The sequence below is a fragment of the Schistocerca nitens genome, chromosome 5, assembly GCF_023898315.1.
Source record: "Schistocerca nitens isolate TAMUIC-IGC-003100 chromosome 5, iqSchNite1.1, whole genome shotgun sequence".
NCBI lineage: Eukaryota > Metazoa > Arthropoda > Insecta > Orthoptera > Acrididae > Schistocerca > Schistocerca nitens.
Genome location: NC_064618.1, coordinates 503,056,699 through 503,072,630, shown reverse-complemented (window position 1 = coordinate 503,072,630; position 15,932 = coordinate 503,056,699). Strand labels below are relative to the sequence as shown.

Here is a 15,932-nt window from a genome sequence, read left to right as displayed (position 1 = left end):
AATTTCCTTCACAGCTGCTAATTACTGTGAATTTGTATTAGGAGACAAAGATAGTTAATAACATTTTCTCCCTATGCATAAAATCATAGCATTATTCATATCATTGACTATACAAGGTCTGTTCAAAAAATTCTGGAACATTCAGAATTTCACACTAATGGTGTGTGAGAGTAATGTGCGGTAGGCATCACTACACATGCTTGTGTTTAATGTGTAACTGCTGGAAGTTTCATTTTATATGTCTGTTAGTTATTGTTCAGACCTGTGTTAAGCAGAACATTGTGTTGTACAATTTGCGAATTTTGAAATGGAAGAGTTAGAGGAGTAGCGCATCTGCATTAAATTTTGTGTGAAACTCAAGAGAACCTTTACAGAGACACACCAAGTGATGCAGGAAGCCTGTGGTGATGAGTGCTTAAGCTGTATTTTAAGTTATGAATGGTTCATACGGTTTAAAAGTCGCTGGATGGAAGTTAAAGATGACCCTCGTTCAGGACGCTCTTTGATGCCTACTGATGATGCTCATTTCAGGAGGGTCAACAAAATTGTGTATGGCAATCTAAGACTAACTGCCCAAGAGATTGTAGAAGAATGTAACATTTCAGTTGGATCATATCATGGAATCCTGACAAAGCTTCTTGGAATGCACTGTGTTGCTGCCAAGTTTGTCCCATGACTCGTGAGTCAAGACCAGAAAGACTTTCACCTCGCAATCTGTGAAGAGCTTTTGGTTCGCGAGAATGAGAACGAGATGTTCCTTAAGAGAATCATAACTGGTGACACGTGGGTCTACAGTTATGATGTGGTGACCTAGGTTCAATCTTCACAATGGGTCGGGAAATATTCTCCAAGATCAAAAAAAGCTCTCTCAGGTCAGGTCAAGTGTCAAAGCCATGCTGGTTATTTCTTTGACTTCGAAGGATCAGTTCATCATGAATTCATGCCATAGGGACAAACTGTTAATCAAATGTACTATTGCGCCATTTTGCGATGCCTGCAAGAAAATGTGAGAGCCAGAAATGTGGCTAGACAATTCATCGGTCTTGCATCATGATAACGCAACCACATATTCATCCATGTTGGTGCTTGACTACTGCACAAACAACAAAATGAATGTTCTTTCACGTCCTCTGTACTCTCCAGACCTGGACCGTGCAGATTTTTTTTTTTTTTTTTTTTATTTCCAAAGTTGAAAACCCTGGTGCAAAGACAAAGATTTGTAACAATAGGCAAGATAAAGGAAAATTTGCAGCGGCACTTTCCGTGATCTAGCAAGAGGCATACCAAAACTGCTTCCTGAAGAGGAGACCATGCACAATAAGTAAAAGGTAAGTATAGAAAAATCTTAAGGACAAAGTTCTGGAACTTTTTGAACAGACCGCGTATGTCCCTATAGGTTGATCAAAGGATCAAGTGGGATGTTGCACATGGGGCACAAGCACAGACAGGGCACAGCAGTGGAATGAAATTGGTCATGTTGTTTTCGAAAGGAGGCATTTCAGCATTTGCTTTAATCAGTTTAGAGAAACTACAGGAAACCTAAATCAGGATGACCAGATAGGGATTTGAAGTCCACTGCCAAATGAAGATATAAAAATGCGGAGGAGTCACGTATGAATTGTTATTAATTGTTTGTGCTGGATTTTGGCTCATTGTTAAAATTTCCAATAATATTAATTTAAAGTAGTATAAAAAAATTGAAAAATAGTGCTCATATGCCATGATAGTACATGCTGATGAGCATTTTCTGAAAGCTCTGGCTTCTATAGTCTATTAACTACACTGAGTATCCACTGCACTTTCCAACACTATAAGCATATGAATAGTTATTACTTGTGTCAATTGATTACAGAAATATATAATTACAAACTAGATATCATCTGAAAATTTGTTTTTTTCTCCTCACAATATATTTTGTGTCAGATCACAGCAGTTGACTAGAATCTATGAAATACTACCTGCAGTACCTACTCTGAAACAAACACACTAAACATTATGGCATTATAACACGCAGCTTCTGCACGATGTTGCTTCGGCACATCGGACATTCTGTTAGTGGATTGGAACATATACTGCAGCAGCACATATGACCACATGAGACAAATACGATGTCACTCTGAAAAAGATAATTTTGGAAGTAATATTTTCAAGCATAAAGAGTTTGATTGAGCTTATATTTAACAAATTGATGAAAAATTTTAAGGCTCTTATACCCAGCAATAAAAGGAGCATTTAGTAATGTTCACCAAAATATATTGCAGTTGTTTTATTCATAACAAGAAAAATTCAAATAAATCTGTTGAGAATACTGATTAATGCTCAAGATAGGAAAAAAAATGTATCCTTTTTGTGGCAACAAAACTACAATTATCTCAGAAGGACGGAAGTGAAACTAGCCAGCTGCATTATAAATTTGAACTGAAAAAATACAGTCAATTTTAGAGTTATTTTAGATAGTTTTCCAAATTGATAAACTGAATATCCATTTCCATATAAAAATTCACAGCAATTAAAAATAACACATACTCTTATGATGAAAAAAATCTGTGATGAACATAATAATGAGGGGTCATGAAATTATACACTAAACAAAGGAAGGGTGAAATACACTGAATATCAGTAGTATGGTGAGTGGAGTATTAGCTGATGATGGCAGAGGATATAAAGTTATATGGTATTTAATGGATTATAACATGTACTTTTTTCTTCAAAAAATTGCCTCCAAAATTCAGGTGCAACTTATCCTCAAAATTAATATAAAATGTCTAGTGTTTGATTTAAAATTCCTGCCAGTCTTAAAAATGGCCATTCAGTGTCGCAGGAAACCTCTCTCTATCTGGCAATACTGGAGTCAAATGGCAGCAGCAGTGCACCAATGCAACAAACATGAGTTGTGGGCATTCACAAGCTTGCTAATACTGTCTCCCTCCCACCCCGCCATCACAATCCCAGAACACTGTCTAGCATATGATTTGTCATTGCACTCTATGTTCCCAGTGAACTTTAAATGAAAGTTATTGTGTTATCGGTAACAATACAATATTTTTGTTAGTAGCTAGTTTTGTAATGGAAAAACATAAAAGGTATTTATATGATGTGGGCTATAAACTGAGTAGTATATGCAGAAGAACATGGAAACAGAACAGCTGAGCGGCAGTTCAGCCCTGCACCAACAGAAAAAAAAAAAAAAAACATTCGCGATTGATGGGCTAGTGTAGAACTGAAAAATCTGAGGAAAACTAAATGTGCAAATAGAGAACTGAATGAAAATCGCCAGAACGAGAAGATGACATACTGAAATGGATTCAAGGACACCATCAAAATGGCACTGGAATAAAAAATTGATTCAAATTCACACTCATAAGCTAGCACTACAGTGGAACTTGACAGACTTTAAGGGTGGAGTTGGTTGGTTGGTGCTACAGGTTTATGAAGTGTCATGGACTTAGCATGCAGAAAATGCCACAATTGTATGAAGAGAAAATATTATCTTTCCATCACTTTATTATTCAACATCGAACGAAAACCGATGTGGAACTAAGCCCAATAGCGAATATGGACAAAACACCTCTGACATTTGATGTGCCTAGTGACAGAACTGTTGCCACAAAGGGTGCTAAAACTGTAAATATAAAAACAAGTGGATATGTAAAAATGCACTACACTGTTGTTCTTTATGTTGTGCTGATGGCAGCAAACTTAATACAATGATCATTTTCAAGCAAAAACAATGTCAACACCAGAAATACCAACAGGTGGTGTTGTTCACATACATGACAAAGGTTGAATGGATGAGGCTGATGTGAAGTTATGGAGTAACAGTGTGTGGGAGAGAAGGAAAGGTGTTCTATTGAAGAAGAGTTAGTAGTCATTTGAAAAATTCTGTGAAAGAGAAACTGAGAAAGGGAAATACAGAGCTTGCTGTTATTCTGAGAGGACTTACTTCACAATCGCAATTTCTTGATGTCTCAATAAATAAACCATTTAAAATGTACATGAGAGAGGAATGGAACAAATGGATGATGGCTGAGACCCAACATGAACTCATGCCAAAGGGAGCTTTAAAACGATCTACAATCAAACAAGTGTGACAGTGGATAAAGCAGTCTTCATCTAGAGTGAGAGAAGACATTATCGTTAAATATTTCAAGAAGTGTGACATAAGTAATGCTCTCGATGGCAGTGAAGACCATTTTACATATGGAAAGGACAACGATGATGATGATGATGAAGAAGAAGAAGAAGAAGAAAGTTTAGATGACGTCTTTCAGGGATTTTTAAAGGTCAGTTTGGTTTTATAAACTGAGAATTTTTTTAGTCTGGCTTTGCAGTCTAACAATAAAATAGTAAAAATGTTATTTTTTAAAAGAAAAACAGTCCTTAGTGTCTTATAGTCCATAAAATACAGTACTTGTCTTATGATAATAATGTGCAGCGCCATACATTTGTCAGCAGAATACTTTTGTGTCTACCTACCTGTCTATCTAGACAAACTACACACTCAGCATCCATATTGTGCGTTTCTGTCTCGGGAAGAGATGGGGCTGATGGCACATCTTGAGGCTCCACACTTGATGTATTACTTGTTTTCGCTTGCAAGTATTCCATTGTGGCTTTTTTAATGGCTGCTCGATCTTCTGATGATTTAATGCCAGCCTACAGAAAAATGAAATTAAGAAATAAATAAAGCGTTTACAGCAAGTGTCAAAGACTAATACCTTTAGTTTTGCTGTAATCACTGGATTCCAAATACGTGGTTAGCAAAATATCTGTTTATATAGTTGTCATAACCACTGTATATAACATGGAAGTCTGTCAGTTGTTTGCTTTATTTCTCACAATTTCATGCATTGCCTACCACACAATACCAAGGTAAACTGTCCCTCAAACAAAGATCACACATGCAATTCTTTGCACAGTCAAGTACTGTTGCAGCATTACCAAAATTCACTCTGACTCGTAGTCGGCTGATACTTGTACCAGAGTTTTTTTCTGTTGCATTTCCATTATTGCAAGGCAGTTCAGGTATGGAGATGCCTACAATGGCTTAGCCGACCTATCCTGGCATGAAACATGCGGTCTCATACATTACACATAATAGAGGGCGGAGGGTGTGGCTGGGCCTGGCGAAGTTTTCATCTCTGCCGTTTTTCATTTTCCTGCCTCCAACGTTCCTGCTCAAAATGTACGACAGCAGCTGAAGTAGCTATGTGCCATTGTTTACTATCTTCTGCTGCAGCACACCTATTACTTGGGTCAATGTTTAGACTCTTAAGGTTCTTCTCGAGTTATCCTTATAGCACTTCAGAAGATCACCACAATTACTTGGGTCATTGTTAGGCTCTCTAGGTTCTTCTCAAATTGGTCCTTATAGCACTTCAGAGGAGCACCACAGGGCCTTCTAGCTGTGCACCACAGGGCCTTCTAGCTGTGCTCACGTCGCTATATAAAATTTGCCAAGGAAGTCTGTTGTTTCTCATTCGCTGGTCATGCCTAATCCATCTGAGTTGCTGACCAATAATGTTGGCTCTATACTATACATCTTTGCCTTCTCAAGAAACATAGTGTTTGATTCAAAGTCACCCCATCTGATGTTCATAATGTATCCAAGCTTCCATTGGTTTAAGATCTTAAGATCATGGCGATATAGTGTCCAGGCTTCACAACTATAGAGCAGAGTAGAAACAACTACTGCTTGACACACCATCAGTTTGGTGCATAGTGTTAGATCTTTATTCAGGAAGATCTGGTGTAGGAGATGTCCAAAAGCAAAATGTGCAGCATGCTTCCAGTTCTCCCCATCTTCTTCTGAGGAGCAATTAGCTGATAGTATGCTTCATAGAAGAGGAAGTGATCTACTTGTTCCAAAGGTGTGCTGGAACTAGAGATATTGAGATCTGGAAAGGCAGTTCCGAGAGTGGGCTGTGCTAGTACCTTTGTTTTTGGCTGTTGGTGGTCATGCCAAACTGTTTATATGCAGTACTGAAACAATTTACAGACAGTTGCAGCTCTGCTGGTGTGTGAGCTGAAGAAGCATCATCATCAGCTTACTGTAGTTCAGTTACTGAGTGAGACTTGTGAACCTTTTAGAGTGCAGCCTGGACTGATTAAATAGCCTTCCATCTAATTTGTATTTGAATTCTACTCCTGTCTACAGACGATGTCTCAAAGAGCATGGCTGCTAGGGACAAAACAAACAACGTTGGCGCAAGGACACGTCGTTTGAGCCCATTTATAATAGGGAACTTGTCCGATGTTTCATTCTGGTACAGCACTTTGCCAGACATGTCGTCATGGAAAGCTAACTACAGGATCACTTTCCAAGTCTTCTAATGTGAAGTATCATGAAAATTGTAACTATCATAAAAATATTCACCTTCTTTGAAGTCTTTACAAAATAGGACTTCAGTTCATAATCTCTGGCTTTCATGACTAGTTAACCTTGTGTTTTCTGATGAATGGTGCATCTTCTCAAAATCTATCTCTACCTGTCTGCCAGCAGTCTTAGCTGGAAGACTGAAAAAGATGTCAGTAACCCGTACCTGCTTAATATGAATGTTTGTGTTAACTAAAATTGAAATACTGGAATCAAACTATTCTGATAAACCACAGAAGGAAAAGCTAACAAGATCCTCTCAGGGATTTCCAATTTCCCACCTGATATCTGCCAACAACTTGGTAGAGAATTTTGCATCACAGTAAAAAACCTCCATTCTGCCATTCTGGATGCTAAACAGGGTTGCATCACCCACATATAACTTATTTTGACTTCTCGTATGGTGATTGTGAATTTAACTGGGACAGCTGTGAGACAACTGGGATACAGTGGAACTAAATATTTGCCACTGATAACAGGATATCTCCTCTTGAATGCAGTGTGGATTTGGTTCAGAGGCACATTACTGAGCAATTTGTTTGCAGGTCATAAGGCTGAAATGAAGAAGTATATGGAGAAATATTTAGGGTTAGCCATAGGTGCAGTCAAGCTGATGGGTACCAGATCTTGTATTACAGTTGTGGAATGATGACAGATATTTGCCATTCAGAAAGGTTTAGAGGACTATAGTGACTAAGAAACCAATGAAGAAAACAGCTTGTGTAAAAATCATGTTGCATATCTGGTCAGATGCACCATAACAGCATAGGAAAGACTCTTGTGATAGCAGTGTTTAGCACACTGGACTTCCATTTGGGAGTACGATGGTTCAAACCTGCGTCCAGCCATCCTGATTTAGGTTTTATCTGATTTCCCTAAATTGCTTCAGGCAAATGCTGGGATGGTTCCTATGAAAGGGCACCGCCGAATTCCAACTCCATCCTTCCAAAAAACCGATGGGATTGATGACCTCACTGTCTGGTCACTTACCCCAAATCGACCGACCGACCAAGCAACCAACCAGCTGATGTGATGAAACAACGAAATGATTCACACACATCTTACACAACTGTTCATGGCTAGTTCAAGTTGTTTACAGTATTTGTACCATGCTGAATCATACTGCAATAGTACAGATTTGACAGAAAAACATGGGTCACCATTTCTGCTTGATATGGCAGAAGCAATGTTCACAGTCCTGCTGTATCTAGGTGACAGTTACAACAATGTAACACAGACAATGATTGTGAAATATTTTACTAAATATTTGAAGAAAAGGAGTCATTTATAATTTGTAATCTGGTTATTTGATGCATGTTTTATGTTATAATATATATTTTACAGAATATACTAAGTGCAAATTATAAAAATGGGATGTAGATAAAAAATAAAAACAAGAAATATTTCCACAACAAACGAAAATTACAATGCAAATGCACGGTTCAGTGTTATGGCCACATAATGGGAATGAATGATTCCAAAAGGCTGAAATGTATTTTCAACAGCTTTGACTTACAACCAAACAAAAGAATACTGTTGTATTTGAATATAGGGAAAAAAATAGAGGAAATGGATATAGAGCTGGAAGATGTGCAAAACTGAGACGTATTTAATACACTTTTATGGCACAGATAGCAGCAGTGTGTGTGTGTGTGTCTCAAGACTGTAAACTCTACAAGTTAATCTTCTCTACTGTCTACAAGTACTTTAAGACAGTTTTACTGTGGAGTTAGAATGGCTTAAAGTTTTGGAGAAAAAAAAATTAATTTATGTTGTTCTAGATAACATCTTTGTCCAGAAAATAAGAGATGTAAGACACCTCCAACATAATCACTCACAACCAAATTACGAAATACAAAGGTTAAATCTTTGGATGCCAACATGAACTACTAGACCTCTTGTTAAGGGCAATTCAATCACATTTTAAAGTTGGCCCTAAAAGAAAAATATTTGTCTCAATGGCAGAAAGCAGATACAAAATTTTTGAATCAGACCTGTTGCTGACATTTATTGATTTACTTCCACCTAATCTTATCCTACTGCTCCTTGATCTGTATCTTGCAAGAATTAAGGTTTTGGTTCTCCATGCCCTTTCCTCTCTTTTGTACGCTAGAGATCTATTCTCTACTGCAACAGTGAACAAAACTAATGTAAATGTCCTTGCTTGTTAGTAATCTGTAAGCTGTGACTCACCATCCCCTTTATTTCAGAAGACAATACATGGGATGTAACAGCGACAGCTCATGGCTCATGACTAGAAACATTTCTGACATCCAGTGATGGCAAATTGTAAGGCTGTTGGATTGGAGCTGATGTACCGAAAGCTGACAATATGTTACGTGTACTGAGGGTATTACCATCTAAGCTAATTATAGGACGACTCGTAGTAAGATTTTGGTAGTAGAACATAAGGGTGAGCAGAAACCAATTTTGTTGATTACTAGCGACCCAGGCAGGTTTCACATGGATAGCATTAAGTATCTATGGCCAGATGACTTGTAAGGACAACTTGTGTGCATCTGTATGCAGTGGTACAATTGTTTATTGCTAATGAGGCCATAATTTATTCATAGATTTGGTTCAACATAGTTTGATGAATGTACTTTAACATCTCCTCTAGTTCGCACTCATTTTAATAGCAGAAATGAAGCTGTGATAATGTCCCAAAACTGAGTGCTAAATTGCACACAACAGATGAACTAAAATGCAAACTGTCAATCGGTGTCTATAAATTTGAGGATTAATCACAGCAACAGTGAAGCTGCAAGCGTGTTTCATGAATCATTCTTGGACTGCTCAGTTGTTAACAGCATCACCCACTAGAGGGAAGGTTCAGGTTCAAGTCCCAATCTTACACACAGTTTTAATCAGCCAGGAACTTTCAAAGTATTGAACATACAAACTGTTGCAGAGCAAAATAGCTCACTCTGGATGTTAACCAACACTTTTTGCATAGCATCTAGAAAAAGAAGTGTAGGCACTCATCAGGTTTCCATGGGCCTGCCGCTATGCAGCTATACCATCGCTTAGCACAGGGTGAGGAACGTTTCAATGTATTTACCAGTCAGATCTCTCACAATTTTAAAATGCTGCGTTTGATAAGATAAGTGAACTATGCAATCTGCATTGAAAATGCAATTCTGAAACATCAGGTCAAATAAAATAAGCAAATGAAATATGCTAACTAAGTTCAAAATACAGCTTAACATGCAAAAAATCATCTATAAGGGCACACACCAATCAATGATACAGATTAAAACATCGGAGATAAAAGATAATATAAACTCACTCTTATAATTTATAGTTGTTAATTGCCAGAACTCTGGAAAGCTTGCATGATGTCTTTGCTGACAAGAGATCCCTTGCCAATTTCTTTCATGCGAAAGAAACAGCGGCACTTAAACAGAAAATAATTTACTGGCAAGGTCACGTTTATGTTCCACACAACATCCTAAATCACCTGTCCCTAAAACAATTTCACCAGTGCTGTCTAAACACTCAAACTATATCACCCCATACATTTGAGATGGAAGACAGTTTCTTTTCAAGAACTACTTCAGCCTGTAAAAGAATGTTGAAAATGCTTTTGGATGGATAAGTTAAATAATAAAGGCCATTTATTGAGCAGAAGTCTTTAAGGCAGTGAAGGTTGCAGCTATTGTGTCAGATGGCATTTCACTCACAAGAGTTTGAGCACACTTCACACAGCTACTTTGATTTTTAAGCTTTTTGACAATGTAACCTGCTACACTATGTGATCAAAAGTATCCAGACACCTGGCTGAAAATGACTTACAATTTCATGGCTCCATCGGTAATGCTCGAATTCAATATGGTGTTGGCCCACCCTTAGCCTTGATGACAGCCTCCACTCTTGCACGCATATGTTCAATCAGGTGCTGGAGGTTTCTTGGGGAATGGCACCCCATTCTTCACTAAGGAGAGGTATCAATGTTGGTCGATGAGGCCTGGTACGAAGTCGGCATTCCAAAACATCCCAAAGGTGTTCTACAGGATTCAGGTCAGGACTCTGTGCAGGCCAGTCCATTACAGGGATGTTATTGTTGTGTAACCACTCTGCTACAGGCCATGCATTATGAACAGGTGCTCGATCATGTTGAAAGATGCAATCGCCAACCCCGAATTGCTCTTCAACAGTGGGAAGCAAGAAGTTGCTTAAAACATCAATGGAGGCCTGTGCTGTGATAGTGCCAAACAAAACGACAGGGGGTGCAAGCCGCCTCCTTGAAAAACATGACCGCACCATAACACCACCACCTCCAAATTTTACTTTTGGCACTACACACGCTGGCAGATACGGTTCACCAGGCATTCGCCATACCCAAACCCTGCCATCGGATTGCTACACTGTGTACCGTGATTCGTCACTCCACACAATGTTTTTCCACTGTTCAATCATCCAATGTTTAAGCTCCTTACACCAAGCGAGGCGTTGTTTGGCACTTACTGGAGTGATGTGTGGCTTATGAGCAGCCGCTCGACCATGAAATCCAAGTTTTCTCACATCCTGCCTAACTTTCATAGTACTTGCAGTGGTTTCTGATGCAGTTTGGAATTCCTGTGTGATGGTCTGGATAGATGTCTGTCTATTACACATTACAACCCTCTTCAACTGTCGGCGGTCTCTGCCAGTCACCAGACGAGGTCGGCCTGAACACTTTTGCTGTACATGTCCCTTCACATTTCCACTTCACTATCGCACTGGAAACAGTGGGCCTAGGGATTTTTAGGAGTGCGGAAATCTTGCATTTAGACGTATGACACAAGTGACACCCAATCACCTGACCACGTTCAAAGTCTATGAGTTCTGCAGAGCGCCCCATTTTTCTCTCACAAGATCACTAATGACTACTGAGGTTGCTGATATGGAGTACCTGGCAGTAGGTGGCAGCACAATACACCTAATATGGAAAACTTATGTTTTTGGCGTGTCCAGATACTATTGATCACATAGTGTATGTCATAAACTAAACATTGTTTTGGAATGTTGTCTGTATACAGAATAAGAAGTTCATTTTCCCAGCCCGCTATAATCATTTTGTCCTTAATTTTGACCTCAGCAGATAAGTTAATGTGTTTGTTTTGTACCTCCATTTCTTTAGCCCATAAATGCATCTGATTAACAAAAGATGTAAGGGGTGGTTCAGAATTTGGTTCCCAGTTCCTAGATGCAGATACAGCTGTCTTAACGGGGACACACACACACACACACACACACACACACACACACACACACACACACGCTGTAACATATATAACTGCAGAAGATCAACAGTTGATGGAGAGTCGTCACAACTTATAGACCTCAGATTTCTAAAATTATGTCCTAGAGGGTCTTGGTTAAATTTTCCTGTCTTTATGTGCTTAAAATCTATGGACTATAAATACTGAAAAACTTTCAATGTACTCTTTAGCATGACTGAGAGATTCCATCATTCTGTTTGAGGAAAATGTGTTGTTTCCTGAGTAAATGGTTTTGTAAACATCAATTAATATTTTGTGTGAAGGGGAAATCTTTAAAAGTTCTGTGTTTACACTGCCACAAATTCTCAGGATCGGTTTTGCAGAACATTTTAATTTCATTTGCAATTGAATTGCTGAATAATTGAAAAGCCAACTTCGCATTCATATTTAGAAAGATATAGGGGCAATATGGGAAGAAGTCAATTTTCGACAAGCTCTAAGGCCTGCAAATTCATGGGACAAGTCCAAAGCATACACCTGTCTACAGAAATTAAAATCTATTTCTTGATTTTTGTGCAGCAATCTACTTTTATCGTGAAACTATTTCATCATAGATTTTAAATGTGTACATAGTCTGAAAAGGCCCAAAGTTTTCTGTCCTGATTAACTGGATTTCGGATACTACATTTAACATTTCCTGGTTTGCCGGCAATTTCTAGTTTAATCCAAGCCTTTTTTATTTGATTGACTTCATCATTTGTGAAACTGGTCACTCTTGCCCCAGCTTGTTCCGACTGTATGATTATCTGCATCAATATTTTAGCTAGCATATCACCACACGTTGCATTTTTGCTTGCATAAATGGCAACTGGTTGGACCCAGCTATAAAGGAGGGGAATAAACATGAATACTGCAGCCTGGTTCACCAAAGTATACTTTTCTTCCTCTGGAGATAAATAACCTTAGTCTACAAATTCATCCACTTTGCGTAAATAGCAATTAAACTGAATGTCTTCCCTTAATTTAATGTCATCAAAAATTTCAACGCCTAAATGTTTATTTTTGTCCTGTTCATTTTTTAAATTTTCTCTGATAGCACTTATGGCATGTGTGTTGACACCATACAAGCATTTAAATCCCTTGCAGAGCTTTCTCAAAAGATATTCAGACGGCACAGGAAGTAAGTCATGCTTTCGACAATGCTTGTAGCCTTTAGGTGATTTAATTTTAAGAAGCAAGCTTTCAGTAAATAAACTCATCACTATATCAAATACCAGTTGGGGTTATTTGCCACTTCTTAAGATAATGTCTATGACTAACTTCTGTTTTTTACTTGGGAAATTCGATATACTACATGCACATGACTTGGATTGTGTTAGAGTAGAAACTTCCTTTTCTAACAAAATTACACTCTCCCTCTCTTCCAGTAGCTGATTCTGTGCTCTCACTAGCATTCTTTTTAGATTTTTGGTTTTTCATTTGACTGCCGATAATTTTTCTGTCATCAGCCTCACTGTCTAATAAATGGGAAGCTCTACATACTGCAACTGGTGTACAAATCTTTTAAGTTTTGGTACAAAAATGGGACAGATTTTTTTTACTATTCTCCTTGAAGGAGATTTGTGTGCTTTCAAGTGAGTAGTTAAATAGCTCAGAAAGTTTGGAAAAATATAGGCACCGACCCTGGCCTTAAATTCCATCTTGTTCTCGGTATTTTGACCTTCTTTCCTTCTATAACGAATGAGTCCATTTTAACAAGCAAATCATCAGCAAAATCTTTTTCACATGCATATGATTTACTTGTTAATTGAATATACTTCCTCATAATAGCTTTAGCCCATTTAGCAAAATCACTGGCAGTCTTTGGGGGTCTAAAAATGTATATCTGTTGCAGATGACTTGTATCCTGATTGACATCTGGGAACATAAATAGCACGGCATAGTGACTAATGCAGTTTTCTTTGTCAGATAGCAGTAACTCAATACACCACACAGATTATCAGTAAATGTGTAAAAAGTCTACAATCACACATGTAAATATTAATCTACTGTTACTTTTTTTTGACATCATGAAACACAAGAAAACAAGACAATGATTCTAGATGTGTCTTACGAGCCACACCATTAGAAATCTACTTCAGCCAGCCACAAGCAACCTCTACGCAGTCTGTCGTAGGGTAAAGCAACTACTGTTGTAAGAGAGATGATGAAAACAGAAGTAACAGCACTTCTCCATCTAGGCGCTATGCTTTTCGGTTACTTTGTTAACTATAGTCTTAACATTTTTCAATGTTACTCTCATTCACTAATTCATTATTAACATAAACATGTACTGTTTAAAGCTTTCTCAATATAATAAATGTTGTTAAGACTCTTGACTACTACAGCAGATGGCGACACCAAAACTGTAATATTTCAGCCTGGAGTGTAAGAAATTCCTGCGGGATTAAATTTGGTATTTTTCTCATAAGAGTCATAGGTACAAAGTATTCTGTACCATCATTATATATAAATTTGTAAGTGTGTTGGTAATTAATGTTTAAGTTAAAAGTTACACATTTGAATAACACACAGGTGTGCATTTTTTTATACAAATGATATTGTAGGTTAGTGCAAATATTTGTTCTGTGTTGTATTACTTGTCTGAAGTACCCGTTTGCAACATGCAGCCTTCAGAGTTCGCTGGCAGGTTGCAAGTACAGCATGGAGATTGAGCTTCCAACATCAGATGGATTGCTTACGGGGAGCCATGGAGGAGGCGACATCTACTGTCATCAATACAGAAGTTATTCAATAATGGAGTTTTGAACACTTTTATAAAAAAGAATTGCATTTAAATTCAGTATGGTTTTAGACTCTTCTCAACCATGGTATCTGTTATTGGATGTATAATAAATGTTGAACTTTATTGCAAGAATAGAGACTGGAGAAGAATTAATATGTGATACGTCAAAGATGAAATGAATGAAATGTCGTGTGGCTAGGGCCTCCCGTCGGGTAGACCGTTCGCCTGGTGCAGGTCTTTCGAGTTGACGCCACTTCGGCGACCTGCGCATCAATGGGGATGAAATGATGATGATTAGGACAACACAACACCCAGTCCCTGAGCGGAGAAAATCTCCGACCCAGAGCTGAAACTATACCAATATTTCCACAATTTTTGGCAACCAGAAACCTCTCACAACACAGCACCTATTCCTTATTTTAATGTGCAATGTCAGCTGTTGTGGAATTCTACCAAAGGCTATCATCACTGCCTGAAGGTGACACACATTTGTGGCTGGAGAAGGGAAAGAAAAGACTTGAGAGAAAGTATTCTGAAATGAGAGAAAAAGAAACTATTTTTGAAACCTCAAGCTTTCATATCTGTCATCATTATTGCAAGTGCTCCTGCACCAGCAGTTCTCTCATCTCACACTGAAAAAGCTTGTTGCATTTTTATCAGTTTGTATGAATCACACCCTGCTGTAGTTCTCTCGTATGCTACTCGTACTGAAGGCATAGGTTTTCATTAAATTCTACAACCACAAACAAAAGAAAAATTGGATAATGCTACAATTCACTTCACTCTGGACTGCACGATTCCTCTTGCAGCTCTGATAAATTTGGATGGTGGCAGTTGTTTTGTAGTAATATTGTGGGGTTTACTCAATACTGTCTGGTGAAAAATCCAATAAATGTATTTGCAATTCTGCTGGGAAATACTGATAAGTCACACACTTCACCCTGTTCAGTTTAATAATAATAACTATTTTGTACCTATGTGTTGAAAATTTTCCTTACATGCAATGCAATTTTCTGTTTAGCTGTTAAATTATTACTTGCAGACATACAATGGAACCAACCTGAATAAGGTCATAATCAGTCAGTTCCACAAGGCGTTTAGTGTCATGTATCCATTCTGACAAAAAGGGCAAACAGTGAACAACTCCAGCCATTACAAGATGATGTCCCAAAGCTGGATCTAAATTACGTTCCAGATCAACAAGACTTGGTGGTCGTGAATCAAGCAGCCGTTGATATTGCATTAGCCAGAAGTCAGCTTGAGACTGTAAAAGATAAGGTAAATTTAGAATAGCGTCACCACTTGATACCATGCAAGAAGCAAAATCAATTTTCACATAATGTCTACATAGTTTAAAACTTATCATCTTACACAGATAACATTACATTTAGAGACTATGCAATTTTGATAAACCTATGTCACCAGAAATGGAGATATGCTTGAGTCTGGCATGAGCAATGGTAGTTAACTAGAGGATGTTATCAAGTTTCACCCAAGTTTTCCACAGAAGTTCATATGTGCCACTGCACTTTGTGCTCTCTGCTGGAAACTGCAGAGAAAGGTCGTC

At 38.1% G+C, this 15,932-nt stretch overlaps 1 protein-coding gene across 1 annotated transcript in view; it reads right to left on the bottom strand.

Moving 5' to 3' along the window:
• Positions 1-1,421: 1,421 nt before the first annotated feature.
• LOC126259635 (E3 ubiquitin-protein ligase LRSAM1-like) overlaps positions 1,422-15,932 on the bottom strand; it is a 179,567-nt gene continuing 165,056 nt past the window's right edge. The window contains exons 12-14 of the mRNA XM_049956560.1: positions 15,426-15,629; positions 4,477-4,656; positions 1,422-2,116 (exon numbers count right to left, since the gene is read on the bottom strand). Of these exons, the coding sequence (XP_049812517.1) occupies positions 1,994-2,116; positions 4,477-4,656; positions 15,426-15,629 (507 nt within the window). The 3' untranslated portion in view covers positions 1,422-1,993. The remainder of the gene's footprint in view (positions 2,117-4,476; positions 4,657-15,425; positions 15,630-15,932) is intronic.